A 19047-nucleotide genomic window follows, 5' to 3' on the forward strand; every position below is an offset into this window, starting at 1 on the left:
TTCTAGTGGAGTAAGGCTATATAGTCAGACATGTTCTAGTAGAGTAAAACTCTATGATCAGACCTACTCCAGTAGAGTAAACTTATAAATCAGACCTATTCTAGTATAGTAAGCATATAAATTAGACCTACTCGCTACTAATTTCGTGCAGTCCAATTTCACAGCTGACGCAGTAAATAACTTATAACATAGAAAGTGGAGCAATTCATTCTGTTGTTCTTCGACTTTGGCTAATGACTGGATTAAAGTCGGCGATAACGATCGTCAAATTGCGTAATGAAAATTAAGCTCGCGTCGACCATAGTTAAGAGATTGTCGACAAAAACAACGAAGGGTTAATTAAAGGGGATGCAACTGGGTCGATGAACTTCACTGAACTTCGGTCGGGGAAGTTTGTTGGTTCGATTTAACGCTAAAGGAGCGACTTCAGTGATGTTGTCTGTCTTCTCTTTTGCAAGGAAACCATGGAAATTGATGAAGGTAACAAAAAATACTTAAGGTGCAGCGGCAGAAACATTACTCTTGGTATCGTCTTCCATGGAGTTGTTTAAGACATTGCCATTTCAATCTTGCCTCGTTGTATTAAATTTCAGATCTCGGGATCACCTGAAGATTTTATACTTCTTACCCCTTGATGTCGATGAGATAGTCAGACCAGCCTTATGTGGTGAGAATTCTTAATGGTCTGGGTTAGAAGTAATCTCAAAGTTTAGTCTGAAACGCTGATTTTGGGTGCGCCATCGTCTGACAACTACCCTCCTGGGCATGTAGCCACGTGCAAGTCAACAAGGTTCTATTCATTCCTATTCATACCTGTCTGCCTTTAACCTGTCCTTAAAAATCCGTTGCTCCAGGCGTGTGCAAACGAGGCCGTTGCTTCTTTACATATACGTGTGTATTTTTATTAAAGTACTAACTTACACGCTTAACTTACACGTACAGCAGACTGTAATATGTATAATTAAGTTAAATAGACTTAGCCCTTTATCGTTTAAAGCGAGAGTCGTTGCCACAGCTGGGCCCCAGCACAGGGTGGTTTTGGCCCCCTTTTTACAAACAACCGTCGCGACGTACGATCGATTCGATGTCCGACTCACCCTCAGTCCACCCTGATTAGACTAACGTTCTGCATTATTCTTGAACCGAGCAACAACCATGGACTCGCTTCATTCGTGCATACTCTCTGCATTCTCCTATTTCTTAAAGGCTCTTGCTAGGTTTCCATTCATCCCTTTTCACATTTGGTTGCGTTTAATCCTTCGAGGGGCTGAGGGGTCCCAAGTTTCCGAGAGAATTATTCAATTTGAGGAACCACTCGAGTGAGAGGATTCGACTTCTCTCCGTCTTGCGTGAGAAAAGATTTTTCTTCAATCGTTTCTCAGCTTCGAAGGGTTAAACTTGCGGTAGAGTATTGATATATAGAGAGTGCTCCGTTTCCTTAAATTATTTCTAGTATTTTTATCCTTGACAAAATAAAATGCAACCAATCTTTAAGGAACAAAAAAATACTTAAAGTGATTAAACCAAACGGAGCACCCTACTATTAATCCAACAATTGTCCCTCCACTCACACTCCCAGATCGTGAATATGCAAACGATAAAGCATTAGGATGCAGTAAATAAATTAGAGAAGTACGAATATCGACAAAGCCACTGTACATATCCACCCCCCTGACACTCTCTCAGCAGACTGAGGGGAAGGACGGATTAGAAGAACTTCCACTCATTCCCTTCATCTGGAGCGATCGTCTTGGCTGGGTTTGGTCATCACGCAGCGACCCCTGTAGCAGATCTCAGTCATATGAGAGACCCTGGTGGTAGTCGAGGTCCTCAAGACCTTCCCCAATATCGACTCAGTCGTGTTGGCTATGGTGATTGTGGGCCTCGGGGTGGTCGGAGGATCCGTAGCCAGAGGCTCGGCCGACGAACTCGTGGCGCTCTCAGAGGTCGTAGATACTCGCTCCAAGGTCGTCGCGTCCTGAGGATCGATATCTGTCGCCGACTCCGTCGTCTGCGTCGTTTCCTTGCCAGTTCCTCCATTCTTCATCGTTTCCTCCGTCGTTAAAGTCGTCTGAGTGGTCACCTTAGGGTCTACATCTTTCATTGTGGACTTCTCCTCCTCCCCAATGCTCGAGAAGTTAACTTCAGTCTCGGAGGGAACTTGTATAGTGGTCACCTCTATGTCCTCAGCCTTCCCAGTGGTGGTCTCCTCATCAGCGCTCTTCATACTGTCGAAGATGGCCTTCACATAATCCGATAGAGTCTTCACGCTGTTGTCACCCTCGGTTTTGGTTACCAGACCAGGGATAGCAGACGTGGGCTTGCTCTTTTTTGGGTCTTTGTTCCACGCGGACGCCTGCGAGCGATCAAAGGCGGAAGGGTACCTCACCTCGCTCCACTTCGCCCTGTGATTCTTCGGATGAGCGTAATGATCCTCGTCTTTAGACTCCTGGCTGATCTCGAACGAGTCTGACGTCACTTCTTTCTCAGAAACCTTCCCAAAATCCATCTCCTCAGAGCTGTCGATTGCTTTTAATTGCGATGTACCGAGACTCTCGCTTCGAATCGCTTCAGAATCATCTTTGAGTGTGTTACCTTCCTTAACATCATTTTCCTTAGTGTACTTCTTGAAATCATCTATATCCAGAGCGTCTTCAATATTCTTCCCGTTCCAGGTTTCGTCCTTCGGTTTCCAGCGATCCTGCTCCTTTGTCTTCTTCTTTTCACCCTCCACTTTCTTCTTGCCCCAAGCCTTCTCATTCTGCTCTATCTTATCGCGAGATTCTAGGGACACCATGTCCTCGTAGGGCATCGTCGTCGCTGGGTCTTCAGGCTTCTCTGTTGCAGCTTGGTCCTCGCTCAGAGTGGTTCCTTCAACGTCGTCGGGGATAATCATCGGCGTGGTCACCGCTGGGGACATCGTCCACGCGACTTCTGGTGATTCGGTGGTGGTGGACTTCACGGTAGGTACGTCGCTTTTCAGAATCTCGGTCAAGAAGTCTTGGAAGACTGATTTCTCAGATAAACTTGGGGGTGTGGTAGGGAGCTTGGATTCTCGAATAGGATTGTATTTGTGTTGATCATGGTAGAGACCGTTTAAAGCGGAATTAAAGTGTTGGGACTCGGCTGTGACAAAATCGTCCATTGTTGGTCTGACTCGGACGCGGACTCTTCTCCTTCGAGTACCCTGGAATAAAATTAGACGACATATAGGGGGAAAATTTTTACTTAGGGTTTTGTTTCATTTTCTAGATCATAATCACAGTTTCGACACCCTTAATTTTCATTCTACATGTCGCAGCAAAATTTGAGGATCAGTAACTTTGGGCCGAAAAATTGTTGATCTTCTAGTCACTGTAACTCTGTGAAAAAAAATCGTATAGCAGTGAGCCTGGTCTCATTCTAAAGGACGAAGCATCTATTTTATCATCCCTGAATTGAATTTTCTCAGAAAAATTTTTGTAGTCGACTGTAGGCTGAGAAAATGAAGGTTGTTTTTTTTCAAAATATTTTCTAAGTTCAATGGACTGTCCAGAACAAAATAAATTTTTTTCAGGGTTAGTTTTATAGTACATTTCAATACTGAAGCCTCTTCTTTCGAATGAGACCTTGGCGAGTGCCCTACGATTTTTTTTCGCCGAGTTATCGCCCTTTGAACGAAAGGTGTACCTTGGATATCAGTTCATTCAAAATGTATCTTAGGTATCTTTTCATTTAAACTGCTATAACTTGGCAAAAAAAAATCGCAGACCACTCATTAAGGTCTCGTTCGAAAGAGGAAGCTTTCGCCTTTGATTTCACCCCAAAATCAATCGTGAGAAAAATTGATCAAGCTCTGCACGCGCGTTTGAAGTCGAATGATATTTGGTGGAGAAGCTACCCCCTCTTTCGCGACCAACAACCTAGTACACAGGGATTGCCAGGAAAATTCAATTCAGGGATGTGAAAGTAGAGCCTTTGACCTTTAAAATAAGACCAGGCTCATTGTCGTACGATTTTTTTTCACAGAGCTACAGCAGCTGAAAAATCGACAATTTTTCTCAATTTTCTTGCGAAGTGCTTCTTCTGAGAATTTCTTGTTAAATAAATAAAAGCTTACCTTTTTAGCAGCAGGAGTCTCCCCAGCCTTCTTTTGAATCTTCTCCAAATCGATATCACTCTGTCGCTCAGTGAATCCTTCCGCACTATCCATCAACCATGCCTTCGCCTCGTGGCTCGTTTCCGTCTCGCTTCCGCTTCCGTCGCGCGTTATCGTGGCCGGCGCGCTGGTGGCAGAGGCGTTGGCGTTCATTTTTTCTGTGTGATCCAACGTGCCCGTCTTCATCCCGAACATGGTCGTTCCCATTAACATTGACTCATCCTCCTCCTCTTTCCTTTTGTCGTCAGAGGAGACCACCAGCGTCACAGATGATACTTCCGGCGCGGCAGTGATTATTTCAGGCGCGTTCTTCTGGGACTCGTGGAACCATTCGCGGTCCTTCACGCCTCCAGACACCTGGTTCACCGCGAAGCTCGGCTGGAAAGAGGTCCTCGTCAATTTCGTGGACCACTGACTCTCGGCGCCATAAATGTCGGCGGTCGTCGAGTGAGCATCGTCCTTGGCTTCAGCTGGCTGGCTGAACTTCCGCGGGGAACTGCTTGCAAGCTGGGTTTGGTCGTACTCTTCACGTTGCACGCCCTGCTCGGGGTAATTGCCGAAGTTTAGGATGAATTCTGAGGGATACTGAAAGGGAAAGAAAAGTCTGTGTTAAGAAACGAAGAGAGAAGGTTCCTTTTTTTCTAGGATCTTAAAAGCTAGTACAAAGCTAGGCAGCTATGAATCTTTTTTAGGTATTTTAATATCTTAATTTTTTAACTATTCGTATGATATCCCTCTACCCTGCAATCAATAAAAGTAACCAGAATGCGACCTCGAAGCAGATCACGCCAGGAGCAAGAAATGCTCCGCTTACACGCGCTCGAATTTCTAATTACCAATCGAACCACCCCATCATCAACTCCTACGCGAAGTACCTTGTAATCCACTAAGCTGTGCTTTATCACAGGATACTCACGTTCTCGCTCGACCCTTCGTAGAACTGATGAGCAGTTGGATTACGCGCAGGGGAGAACTGTCCTCCGTTGTCGTAATTATCCTCGAACAGATTCTGTTGCTGCTCCGTGGTCACTTGCTGAGGACGCACGCGGGGGTAGTTCTCGTCCAAGGGTAGCTCATTGTGAGCGTCCAGAGTGCTCTCAGTGGTCGTAGTCACGCGTTTCTTCCCTGGCCTTCGAACTCTTCCCCTCACTCTGGTCTGCTGATGATCCCTGGTCTGTTTCGTTTCGTCTGGTCGAGACTTCGGTTTCACCGTGTAGATAGCATCGTCTGGTAGCACCGTGGCAACAGGTATTCTTTCAGTCGTAGTGGTGGTTTCTATCGGCGTTGTTGTTGGTGATGGTGGCAGGGTGGTGGGTTTTCCGGATAAACGACGATTAGGTGCTGGCTGGTATTTCGGACGGATTTTTGGCAGCTGAGTCTGAGAGAGACTGGACTCCACTGCGGTTTCGTCGTTGGGAAGCAGGGATTGTTGCGGCACCTATCAAAAAGTGATACTTGCAATTGTAATTACTCTTCTTCGTTCAAATTTTTGAAATTTCTTTTAACAAATAATTTTTCTTTCAATAAATAAACTCAAATCATCATTCTCCAAGTTCCAGTCTCGAGGAACCTCCCCTAACATTCGTACAATTAATATGCTACTCACCTCTGTAAGCTGGGGCCTGAAGGTGACTGGCGCCTGAAACCTGTTGTCCACCGGATGCACAGGTCGGAAGCTCGGTGGTCTTATGAAGCCATAATCGATATCCTCTTCAGTCGGACGTGCAGTGGTGGTAGTCGTTGGTAGAGACGTGGTAGTGGCTTGTCTCTGTTGCTGAGCCACGTGGATCTTGATATACTCGTTCCCATCAGTCTGAACCTGCGATCCCTGGTTCTGCGTGCGCGTCCTGGATCGAGTCCTCTGTCTGGGTATAGTCCTCGACTCCTGGTTCACAACATTGAAACGAACGTATTCGTCCTGGGAGCCTCTGGTCCGCGTTTGCACCGAAGGTTCGTGATGCAAACGTGTCCCAACTCGGCTTCGAAGTCGCTGACGAATCACAACAGGAGTAGTACTCGTTGTGGTGGTTTCCGTGGTGACCTGGAATCATCAGGAACATTCAGTTTCACTTTCTTTAACCATCTTTTCCTATGTTCTGTACTTACATCAGCCAGAGGGACTTCGGTAGAAGAAACAGGTAGCTCATAGTCCTCCTGCTTGTTCTCTGCCAGAGGAATAAATATAGGCTGTTCGTTGGGGTCTCCCATGACACTGCTGTGGATTTTCTCACTCTCCAGGTGATGGAGATTGTCCTGTCCAGTCAGACTGTACACAGGTTGCGTCTGTGGCACGTTAACATCGTAAATAGACGAATAACGTTGCTCCTCATCTGTTCTCAATCTAGGATTCATTGTAGTAGCCAAATCAAAATCGCTGATCTCTGCTTTGCCATCCACCTGATAGTTCTTGGGTCTTTGAAGAATCCCCTGCTCAGAGTCCTCTGAGTGCTGGGCCTGATAGTTGAACCCATTCACAGGAGTCTTCTCTAGGCCTGTCTGCTCTAAAGTAGGTTGATCGTAGCCTCGATAAGGTGACTGATCGGGAAGGGTCTGTGGGTAGCTTTGACTTCTCGAGTAATCCTCGGAAACCAACGGTGATCCTTGATTCACCGCAAGCGAAGGGTAGTTCTCGGTGGTGCTGAGCATGCCAGAGGGATAATTCTCGGGGGAGAAGTCATTCAAGCTGGGGGTCGAGTCCAGCTGACGGAGACTCGTTTCTGGGGCTGTGGGTTGGAGGAACGAGCTTCCTGTAGGTGGGGACGAATCGAGCTGGGCGACGTTGTCGTAGGACTGCTGTGGAATTGGAAGGATATTCTACTGGTACCCCTTTTCCTTAAAGTGATTCCAGAGATTTGAGAAAATTCTGAATAGTTACCTCAGACTGCTGGTTCGCCTTATCTCGACTCCTGTATTTCTGTGTTCTACTAGCTGGTCTCCTCTGTTCTGCGCTATATTTCGGTGTTGTTTCTTGGACCCTCGATTTAGTAGGCTCATAAGACTCACGATACTCCTCGGTAGTCGTGGAGAACCTAGACCTGGATCTATTGTATGGTCTCTTGCTTCTGTCGACGTTTGCTTTCGTCGTGGGTGCCTGAGTCGTCGACCTTGGTCGTGTGGAGGAAACCCTGGTCCTGCAATCAGCAGTAACTACTGAAAGGTCCAACCAAAGGGTTAATCTCTTCTTAAATAAAAAATCAAAATATACCTCTGTCGACTGCGTGGCCTGTAAGTGGTCGTAGGCGTTCGCTGAGTGGTTGTCGTAGTAGTCGTAGTAGTTGTAGTAGCTTCACTGCTCGCCTGAAGTTTAGCTTCGTTCTTGTCCAGCAGAGAGTTCACTAGCCCAGGTAGGTGAGGAGAAATGGCTGGCAACTCAGCAGGCAAGCTGTACTGAGTAGGTCCAACGGGAGCTCTAACATCGTTGATGTCACCAGCAGAAATTTCACCCTCAAAGTTGTTTCCCAGACTAGTCGTAGATTGAGAACCCTCTTGGCTATACTGTCCTCCAGTGTTGTACCTCTGAATCTCCCTCTGTTGATTCAATTCTTGGTTTATCAACGCCAGCTGGGCAGCCAACTCCTGTTCCTTGGTCGCAGGATCCTGAGGTCCAGTTGGGCCCTCCCTGAAGCTAGGTGTGGTCGAGTAGGAAACTCCTGCCAAGTGACTCACTGAAGTTTGCACTTTGGAGGTCTGCAGGGGACTCTCGGTGGTCCTCAGGTTCTCATCGTAATACTTCTTTCTTGTAGTAGGCCTCTGATCATCATAATATGATGTACTGACTACAGACGCTGGCTTGTCTTCTCCATAATACTGTCTAAACCTAAACCTGCCTCCAGAATATGCAGACGAAGGCGTCGAGGAATATGTTTGCTCATATTTAGGAGTGCTCGAAGGCTCCTGGGAGTAGCCAACAGTTGTCTGAGGCTCGTAGGAGGGAGTTGTGGAGGCAGTGTCTCCATCGAGGCCATCGCTATAGGAGTTAGGTTCGATCAGAGGCGTAGGACTCGGATTCTGGTCATCTCCATCCTTCGGATCTGTGTTGTCCAAGGTATTCACGACGACTGAGCCGATATGAGGCGCTGGGAAGGGAATTTTAGAATACCCAGGGGGAGGATCAAAGCTGAGGGGCGCAACGAAGAAGGGAAGCTTGTCTACTTTCCTCTCCACGCGGTTGTGATCGATGGAGGAGAGGTAAGGAAGATCGAACTTAGTATACCCAAGAGGTGGCTCCAGACTTGTCGGTCCCACGAATACCTGAGGAGTGTCAGGGCCCACGGTATCCAGAACAGCGATGGTCTTAGCGTTCTTGAGTAATCTGAGAACGTCTGATACCTTGATCCCAGTTGTCCTAGAATTGGAGCTGCCCATGTAGACAGAAAGAGGGGGCTGATTGGGAGAGGGAGTGGTGGTGGTTTCGCGATACTGCTGTTCTTGGTACTGATGTCGCTGACGTTGTCTTCCCCTAACTTTGCCCTTCAGCGGTTTCTCACTAAGATGCTGTCGATGGTACTCCTGTTGGTCCCTGACTAAAGGAAGTGCCTGTGCTGGGACCTCCTGGTGGATGGTTGAACCAGTCACCCTAGCTTCCTCTTCCCTCTGTTTTTCTAAGAGTCGCTGCTGCTTCAACGCCTCCTGGGCCTCTAGTTCCCTCTGTCTCTCTATTCGTTCAGCTTCCCTCTGCCTAGCCGCTTCCTCTGCCCTTCGCTTCTCCTCCTTTATTCGCATCTCAGCTACTCTTCTCCTCTCCAGCTCTTCCAATCGCTGCTTCTCTCTAGCTTCTCTTATCCTCTCCAATTCCCTCTGCTTCGCCATCTCCTCCAGCTTTTCAAGTTCCTTCTTCTTCTTCTCTGCCTCTCGTTGCTTCTGCATCTCCTGCTCCCTCTGAAGAGCTTCCTGCTGCAGACGCGCCTTCCTCTCCAGCGCCTTTTGTTCCTCGTTTAGTCTTGCGATCTCCTTCATGCGTTCTTCTTTCAGTAACTGAGCCTTCTCTTCGCGTTCTCTCTGTATCTGCTGTAACAACTGTTGCGAGTAGGTGTCTTGTTCATTGGCAATAACGCCAGAATCCACGCCTTGGTTTTCACGGTGCTGGTGGTATTGCAGGTGCTGCTGATGACGTAGAGGGTACTTTCTTCCGCGGGGCCTCTTTGGATGACCACGTTGGGCCAAGGTCTCTGCTGGGACATAGACCAGCTGAACCTGAACAAGAAGTAGACTCTTTATATATCTTCGAAAAATACAAAATGAAGTTTCAATTAACACAATCATAAGTTGTAGAGGTAATCTTTTATTCATGAGTACTAACCTCTTCTTCCTCATCCTGTCCAGCTTCCCCCTGAGGCACCAAGGCCGCGTGATTCGCATCCTTCAAGTGCTTCGACCCAGGTCTCTGATTCTCCTGAATCTGTTCAACTTGTCCAACATCTCCAACAGCTTGTCCCTGTGACAACAGATGGCCGCTCTTGAAATCTCGGCCAGGCAAGTTGGCGAAGTCCTGGGGAACATTCCCGTCTTGTTTCTGAGGTGGATGAACCCGAGGTCGTTGTGCCAGGAAGTTCTGCGCTGGAAACACAGGCGGTAATGCTTCGGTGGCAGGAAGTGGTGGCACGAGGTCCTCCGGGGCAATGTCAGTCACCGTCTGTGAGCTTCCTAATCCACTATCGTGCAGCCGCTTCTCTTCCTCTGTGTTGCTGAACCCGCTGGGCAGGAATCCTTGAGACTGGAAAAAGAAAAGTTTCTTTCTAGAAACTGAATCCTATAATAAAAGTTTCTAAACAAATTTCTTTGGGAGTTCTTCCTTTTTCTACACAATTTTTTTTCATTTTCCTATAAAAATGAAAAATATTCCCCTACCTGAAGAAGCTGCTGCTGAGCCCTCAGTTGTTGTTGCAACAGTAACAACTTCTGAATGTTCTCCTGTGTCTTCTGCAGCTGCAACAGCTGCTCTTGGTACTGTTGCTGAAGCGCAGGTGGTAAAGCTATTTGAGGAACTTGCGGTATCTGAGCAGTGCTGCTTGCTAGGAGACCAGCAGCAGGATTGCTCTGCTCAATCTGAGCCTGGGTGGCTCTGGGATTCGCCAGTGGGATCCACTCGCTGTTCGAGATCTGTCGAGACCATCGTTCGGCTTGGATCGCGCCGAATTCGATCGACAGGATCAAGTAGATTGATACTGTGAGTGTCAGACACCTACGCGCAATCTGAAAGCAGTTTCAGAGTACTATAGTGACAATACAGGAAAGAGTTCCTTTATGGAGTGTCTGATTACTGCGAGAAAAGTTAAGAAGTAGTTAAACACGACAGAGAAAGACACTTTTCGGTGATTAATGATTCAAAATTTGAATGTGAAGCGCCTCGAGTCTGGCAACCAGCCGAGCAGATGAAGATTGGCGGGTTGCCGAGTCTCAGGCACTTCGCATCCGAAATTTTTACACGCTGATAATAATTACACGAATTTTACGGGTCTCCCTGTTTGTTTCCCCTTGTCACGGAAAAGGCTTAATTGCTTGGCAAGCAAAGGTGATTTAAGAATGCTCTTAGCACGGTCTTTAGCTAATCTACTGTGCAGTAATTCACCTGCTGAGCAATTATCTACACTCTCGTTAGACAAACATTCGATCCATGGCGCAAATGCTGTAACACCTCATCAGAAATCGACTTAACTCCATCTAATGCGAGGTTCAATTTATGTCTTACATTTGTCTCATCCACGATCAGTACCTGGCAGTAATAAAGTTAATAGGAGATCGAAAGGCGTGTTCCAAAGACGATTTTATGCTTGACAGAAAAGGAGGTGGAAAAAAGTAACCGCAATCTAGTCGTAGTTACCTCAAGATACCCAAGGAATTGAAATAGTCACGGCAAGTGTTTAGTCACGAATCAATTGGCGAGACTATTAATGAATTTTGTGGCTTGAGAACTGCGAGGAGAGGAAATCCATTAAAAATGAAGAAAGAAAATGCTTTCTCGATGCTTATTCATGTAAAAATATAAACATCAGCTTTCGCAATTTTCCACCGCAAGATTCAGTGAAATTTCACAAGTAAAAATGGAGGAGACGAAAAAATTGCTGACTGAAAATTAATGCTTTTGAAAATTAGAGTGAAAGAAGTATTATTCTATTATTTTTTGTTGCATCCGCAGCTTTCTCCGACTTGACGCAAAGTTTTAGTGTCAAACGACAGGAAAAGGTTAGAAATAATTATCAGTCCACGATTCTCTTTTGAATCATCTGTCTCCTATAGAGAGATAATGGAGTACTTAATCCACTTTCCATCGAATCAGCACCAGTTCTGTAATTATCAACAAGGCAAACGTGCATTTTCGAAGTTTCTAGTTGTTGACTGATTACGTGGAGGCGGTGCAGTTGCACCTATCTACGCTCGCACAAGAGCAAAGTTAGACAGTGAATGTAGTCGTCCTTCTACTCGTGAAAACGCATGCAAAGCGTATTCTGCGTCATATGCAATTAAAGTCTCGAATCGTTCGTCACTACAGGCGATCTATTATGGTACAATCTATCATACACATTTTCCAAGTTCTGTCGCAATTCTAAGGAAAGTCTAGAAAACTAATAAACCATAATTACATCGACGACTCTGCGTCATAATTAATAGTTTCTCATGACTTCAATTATTGCCAGACAGGATAGAGAAATTGAAATCATTTAAGGAGTGGTGAAGGAAAGTTACGGTATTTACTTGAATTTCAAAATCCTTTACCAGTGAGATAGTTGTGTTTCGAAACTATTTCAGAAGCCAGCGAGAGATTTATCGACGCGTTAATGAAAGAATAATCATCGTCATTATTGCTATTGCGTGTCGTTCACATGTAAGAGCAAGATATCTGGAGTGCAACCAGAGCTAACGAACTGTGAATCGTCTGAAAGGCCTGTACCACTGATTTCTAATAAATACCGTGTCTAGGATTGCATCGCGGATCTTTCACCTGGAGGCTTTGCAATCATTAAGGAGCTGTTTCTGGAAAATATGGTTGCCTACTATTTGGAAATTTTTAGATATTCTTCTCAAATAGAACTCAGGATTTTAGGATTCAGTGAGATAATAAGAAAGGAAAGATCAACTTTTTTGTAGATGTATAATTGCAATTTGATGAGGAAGTTTTTACACTCGTAATTAATGCAGTATTCGTTCTACTTAATTAGCGTTTGGATCAATGCGAGATTTGTAGATAAAAATCGACAATACTCAATTATTCATTCATTCGAATTTCACTCTACCGTGAAGAGATACTACATATTTCTTTCTCCAAGCAATAAATTAATACCTAGTTACTTGATTATCCGTGTTTCCCTATTGTAATTATCATTCACTCAGTGGAAGCAGAAAAACAGAAGCTGGAACTATCACTGAAATAGCATCTACTCAAATTACTCAATATTTAATTCCTCCATAAGTAAGTTAAACAAAAACTGTTACACAAATAATAATCTAAATTATTACTACCACTCTCAACTCTCGACAAATCAGAATTCTCAAATCTCCTAAAAAGAAAAAATACTCAAAGCATCCCCTAAACACAGCCCATCTCAAAAAAAGGGAAACAACCAACCACTCTTAATTGACTACTTAATTAACAATGAGTCTACTCCAAGTATCAAGACCAACTCAGCGATCATCCAGCCACTTATTACGTCCAATGAATCACCAACTTTCCTGCGCGAGGTGATCCTGCAGCCTGAAACGACGCCGTACTACTGACATCATTCCGATTACGAGAAGCAACGATGCACGCGATTTTCATTGCGGAAGATCGCGTGCTGGACACGGGCCGCGGCTCTTTCTGCTTTCTTCGTCGAATCCGAGCGTCGTTTTAGAAACCTTCTGTGAAATCAAACCGCGTCGCGCGTTCTCTTTGCGGGTGGACTTTGATTCACGATCGACAAGGGTTGCGTCACGACGTTACGCGATGCTCGAGCGAGTCGGACCCACCTCGAGGCTTCCTGATCAAAATTTCGGTCGTGGAACTTGTGCACCTCGTAAAACAGACGATTTAGGAGCGTTATATAACCTGATTGAGTGTTTTTCTATTCGACGTACTGCTTTTGGAATAGTGTGGCATTTTCGAGAGAATTCTCCAGATGATTCTCCTTTGTTTTTGCTAATTTATGGCCTGGAGGTCACACCTACTTGTTTAATGGTTTTTTGATGGCTTCTGGAGTTACATAGAATCCTTTTGTCTAGACCAGAGGATGTCTCAGAGATTGAGGGGTAGTAAGATGAGAAGTTTTATCTCCCCACACGTTGCGTGGGATGAAGGGATGAAATAGTGCTGGGGAAATTTGAGGGAGATCGATGGGCTTCGGAGGAAAGTTGAAAAAAGTTGTTCGAGAGGGGATGAATGAAGATGCATTTGGAGCGGAGATAGAGGTATAGCTGGTGTAATGAGCATACTGATGAGTAGACTGCAGAGGTTTATGCAAATTCATATTTTTATGCACAATATTAGGTGAAACCTAATTAAGGACTTGTTTTTCACCTTGCAAATATTATAGAGCGTATTTCTACATTCTTCCATATTATATGAATTTTCTTTACACACTGAAATTTTCCATGAATGCACAGAGATCTGCAGTCTATCGATGAGACGCTTTTGTAATGTTATGACGCGTGTGTATTATATTGCAAATTCATGAAAGGTAGGTTTATTAGTATAATTCACTCCTTGACGAGAGGTTGGAATAATAAATGACCTAGATGAAAGTTGCTGACCAGTGCAAAGTGAACTACTGAGAGAATCCACGAGTGTCTATATTCGATCAGATTGCATAACACGCTATAAATTATTGAATATTGAACTTTCTCTATCATTACTTCTAATATCTATATCCAGACTATACTCCCCATTAATGTCTCCAACAACTCCACTTCCCCAGAAGAAAATCTCGAAATCAAAGCATGTTACCCGACACCTTCGATCAACTTTCATCCCCCAATTTCCACCATCAATCCCCTCCCGCCCTTCATAACTCCATTTCCACCGCATCCCCAACGCTATCCATCATCCCCAAGCATCCGCGACATCTGCAAAAAGAGAAACGATCCCACGACGGCTGAAAGATAACACCCTTTCGAAAACCATCCTCCAGCTCCCTCGAAACGGGGTCAAACACTCGCGGTTGCGCGAAACAACGATTTCGTCGATCCTCGAACGTCAGGTATTAATTTCTAAGGAGTTTCCAATGAGCTTCACGATCTACATAGCTCGCCTACTTCTTTCTCCCGCAAGAAAGAGAGAGAGAGAGAGAGAGAGACAAGAAGGTGGCACGCTTTCGAGACGAAAGGGAGCATTCATTCCACTGTTCTACGCGAGAAATCGATCCCTCGAGTTAAAAACTCTCCCTTTCACTATCGAAGAAAGCCGCCCATATCGCGCGTGGCTCTCCGCGCGTTCGGCCGTGTTCCCTCGATCAGCTCCAACCCATCCAGAGCGTAACTTTCTCCGAGAAGTGTGCAACTGGCCCCGAGAGGATTTTCCCGGACCCTGCTGCCTCCTCGAGAGCATCGCGCCCAATTCAGTCGTTAACGCGCGAGCCGCGATTATCAGCCGCTAGGCCCTGATCGCGGATCGTAGACGAGAGCTGTCGGAAAGGAGGTCGAGACACCTTTCTCTCCTTGGGAGACGAAGCAGAGTTGGAGAAGGCGCGGTCGTCTTGTCTCGATCGGCGGCTAGGATCGTTGCAGCCTTTCGGTTCATTCTGGATTAGATTTATTGCTTCGGTAATAAACTAATGTCAATAAGCTATAGGTAGACGGAGGATGTTTATGGGGAATCCGGGTTTTATGAGCAGAAGTATAGGAATGTTGGTATAGCTAATAAACTTGAGGCCTGGGCACAGAGTAAGTTTACGTGGCAAAGGCTTAAGTTTATAACTGTGTTAGTATTATGTCTGTAATACATTTTCGTATGCTGAAATGTTCCATAAATGTAGAGAGATTCACAGTCTAATTGTAACAATTATCTGAGTTTGCATATGAAAGTGTCCCAGAGACGAAATGATATAGAGAATCATTTAAGAGGCGATTAGTTCTGCTTCTGAGATATTGGATTCGCGATTCAGAACAAACTTTTTGGGGCACGAAAGGATTTGGGTATGCTGGAACGTCGGATTTATGTGGGTGCCTTGATTTGATCTGGAGATTTGTTAGGACTGTTTAGAACAGAGGATGGAATTCCTCAGAAGATAGAAAAATCGAATGACCTAGAGCATCGTGACCTTCGAATGACCTTTAGGCGAAGGTTCTGCAGAAAACGAGAACACAAGATAGTGATTATAATTTTCGAGAAAGTTCATTTCGTGCTGATAATTATAATGCACTGTTCACCGTCTCCTGTTAGCAAATGGATGGCGAACTTACTCAAGTGTGAATAATTGCAACGAGATTTCATCTTTACGACCACATCATTCTACGTTCTTGATTTTGTCTTCAGTGGAATAGACTTTAACAAACTTGTTTTATTTTCTACGAGAATGTCTTGCGTCGTTGGGAACCTCAAGTGGCATAAAAGATGGAATCCTCCAGCATTTCTTCCTCGTTTTCTTCAATTGTGCAGGAACAGCGTTGTCAATGCACAATAAATAATTACATCGTTGCGAAACTGTATGTAAGTTCCTCCTACTTTACGTAATTCGATTGCGTTTCCTTCGCTCTTATGATTCTCGTGGTACAATGGAACAATAACCCGATACAATTATGTGATATCTCGCAGACAATTCGTCTCCTCTGCGTAACAGAGACCCGGAAGTATCAGGCGTGAAGGAAAGTATCGATCTAACGTAAGAACCGAGGCCTAATGCGAAACAGAATCGAGAATTCGATGGGAAACTGATTCCCTGGTCACCTTTGGTGAACCTATTCTACTTAAAAATCTCTGCAACTCGTTGCAGCTATTTAACTATTTCTTTAGACACTTTGAGAAGCTTCCAGCAAAAAGGTGTCTAACAAAAAAAGCGAGTGTATAGTACAATGTCGAAAGAGACCTCTCTGTCTGTATTTAAAGAGAGAAAGTGGTGGGGAAAAGAAAAGGATAAAAGAACTTAGAAAGTCTGCGTTTCCGTAGGCAAAATACTCGTCTAACGACTGTGGAGTACTGTGAAGAAGTTTGGGACAAAATAGAGGAAGCAGAAGCTTTGGATGCTGTTGACCCCTTATGGCCTAAGGGACGAGTAAAAACAAATCGATGTTTTCTCTATTTTTGTAGGCACTCTGCCTTACTTTTAGTATCTTCTAAAAAGAGTTTGTAGAACCAGGTATGATATTCGTCAGAGAACCGATCATTAAGGCCACTGCGTCAGGAATTTCTCCTCCTAAAAAAACACTACACTCAACAATTCTAGGATCTTAAAATTTACAGCTGTTCACTTAAGTGTCTCAATTTCTACTCTACTTTTTACGACTCCAATGAAACCACAACTATATCATCAATTTGATAACCCTTTTAGCAATTGAATTAGAATGAAACTTATATTGCTACTTTTATCAAATGTGGCAATCAAATCGAATGATCCAATAACTCAGAAATATAGAGCAGTTCTAATTAAATGACGAAAGACGGTGTAATTGGAAAAACATTATTCCGCCCGCTAACTCAGAAATATAAAGCAGTTCAAATTAAATGGCCAGAGGCAGTATAATTCGAAAATCATTATAATCCTTATTCTCTGAGCTCACAAGACGCTGTTAATCTCAATTAGTTCCTCTGTCAGGCAACATATCACGCAGCAGGCCATTCGGAAAGAGCAATTGCTATCGAGTGTAAGAGAAAACAGAAGGGTGGTCGAGACGTGCGTTTACTCAGCCTATTCCAGGAGCGTAATGGCAAGTATAGACTCGATCCTGCAGTCGATCAAACGAGAAACGACACGTGGCGAGCCGAATAGAAGCTGTTCGGTAACCCGATCGAGGAAACGACACGCGAAAATGCCACATTGACGGCCTTCGAAGTTTCACGCTCTACTTCTATCTCTGAGACTGTTCTCCAGTCTCTCGCGAACTTTCGTTTCTCGTTTCGACCAGGGTGCATTCCGTGTCCTAGAGGAAAGTCGCAATATGGACGTTAATTGGATGGATTGAGATCCATCGGGCAGCTACCAATTTAGACGTACCGATTGTTCGTGCAAAGATAAGTGAAACTCGAAAGAAAAGAACCGACTCTTTGTAAAATTGCGGGGGAGTAAGGAGGACCTTTCACTTTTCGAAGAGTTTGAAGTTTCGATGAAACTACGGCAGGATATCTTGGGAAGTTTATACTCGCTGTTGCCGAGTAGTTGGTCGAGTTTCTGTGGTGTACGTTGCTGGAAAAGCTTGGAAAATTTATACCAGGCATCGTGGAATATTTAGAAGCGTTCCTATTATACGATTCTTGGGTGAAGTATTGAGAAAGTTGCGCAAAATGCTCGGTTTTTTAGACTGCTCGAAGGGGGATCGATAGAAATGAAGAAATAGAGGCGCAGACTCTTGAAAAATGCATGCTTCGAAAGGTAGACTATTGAGAGAGCGACTATTTTTATTCTACCCATAATTCAGTTTCTCTTTCCGCGTACAACCCGCAATTTCCCATCGCACGATATTCAATTATCAATAACTTACATCACATCGCATTTATATCTAATTATATGATAATAGTATTGTTAGTGAGACCAGAATAATTATATAATTTTACAGCGCCGAGGGTACTTGGAGCCGCTTTAACGACTTTCGCGTCATAATCAAGGATTTACGATTCTACTGTCTTTCGCGGAGAACAATCATCAGGAAAAGTACAATCCGAACGATCGAACTTCCTTTCCCACGTCCCTCTCGACGATCCACGGACCCGATTCCCGTGTCCTCCTCGGGAAACGATGCATCGTCCGTTCCACTTAACGCGTCGACTGGACTTTCTTCGCCTCGTGACCTCCTCCCTGTGTGTACATACTTTCGCCTTCGAATTTTTTGACTGCTGGTTGGACCACCTCTGCTTCCGGGCGCTTTCGAACCAGACTGTGGTTTCAACGGATCGAGATGCGACACCTTTCTAAATTTATGAAGCGGTATTCAACCACAAACGTGCGCATCAACAATTCATTATGAGTTTTGCTTTGGATATGACGGTGAGCAGAGGCATAGAGGAGAAACAGGTTGCAGATTTTTAAGTTAAGAAGTTTTCAAACCCTTGAATTTAAAAATTTTCGAATATTCAAATTTTCAAATATTCAAATTTTCAAATATTTAAATATTCAAATTTTCAAATATTCAAATTTTCAAATATTTAAATATTCAAATTTTTGAATTTTCAAATATTTAAGTCCACTAATTCCCTAAGTGCTCTCAAATAATTCCAAAAGTGATTCAAAGCACCCGAGTTTCCCTCTCACCTTCTCCAAAGTACCCCAGCATTCGAATCGATATCAAAAACCTATCTATTTCACACTCTAAGCACACCGCCCCTTTCCCAGCGTACGTGAAACAAATGGTGTACTATTGAGCGTGGGCGTTCGCATCCAAAGAGTTCAAAGGGTTCCCTCGCAAGGCTAAAGAGTAGTCCAGATCCACGCGTCCCTCCACCCACGCCGCAACCTTTCAAAGCGTGTCAGAAGGTTTCCCAGCAACTGACAAACCTTTTTACGCATTCCCACGAAGAGAAAGGGAAGCAAATTACCTTCGAACGTGTTCCTAAATAAGCGCTACTGTTCATCGAGCAAACAAGTCCCGCGGACGACCACAGCCTTTTAGGACGAGAAACGCAGAGTCGTTCCCTGCGAACCTACGAGCCTCTCTCATCCTAAATGGTTAATCTTGCGTCGATCGTCGAATCCGTTGCATCAACGTTTACGTTACCTCATCGTGTTAACCGTTTACGCGTTCGAGCGTAATGCACACTTTCCACGGGCCAACAATATCGTAACGAGAATTGG

The 19047-nt window shown here is 44.6% G+C and overlaps 1 protein-coding gene across 1 annotated transcript; it reads right to left on the minus strand.

Annotated features, from left to right (window-relative positions):
* Positions 1–1732: 1732 nt before the first annotated feature.
* LOC143188379 (uncharacterized) lies at positions 1733–10798 on the minus strand. Its single transcript, XM_076392589.1, is given in 13 exon segments — positions 1733–3187; positions 4100–4723; positions 5055–5576; positions 5745–6179; positions 6245–6970; positions 7014–7269; positions 7344–9331; positions 9438–9851; positions 9986–10319; positions 10361–10397; positions 10442–10541; positions 10591–10690; positions 10743–10798. Coding segments are annotated over 13 exon segments (7047 nt in total).
* Positions 10799–19047: the final 8249 nt, after the last annotated feature.

Source organism: Calliopsis andreniformis, chromosome 2, assembly GCF_051401765.1.
Source record: "Calliopsis andreniformis isolate RMS-2024a chromosome 2, iyCalAndr_principal, whole genome shotgun sequence".
Taxonomy (NCBI): Eukaryota; Metazoa; Arthropoda; class Insecta; order Hymenoptera; family Andrenidae; genus Calliopsis; species Calliopsis andreniformis.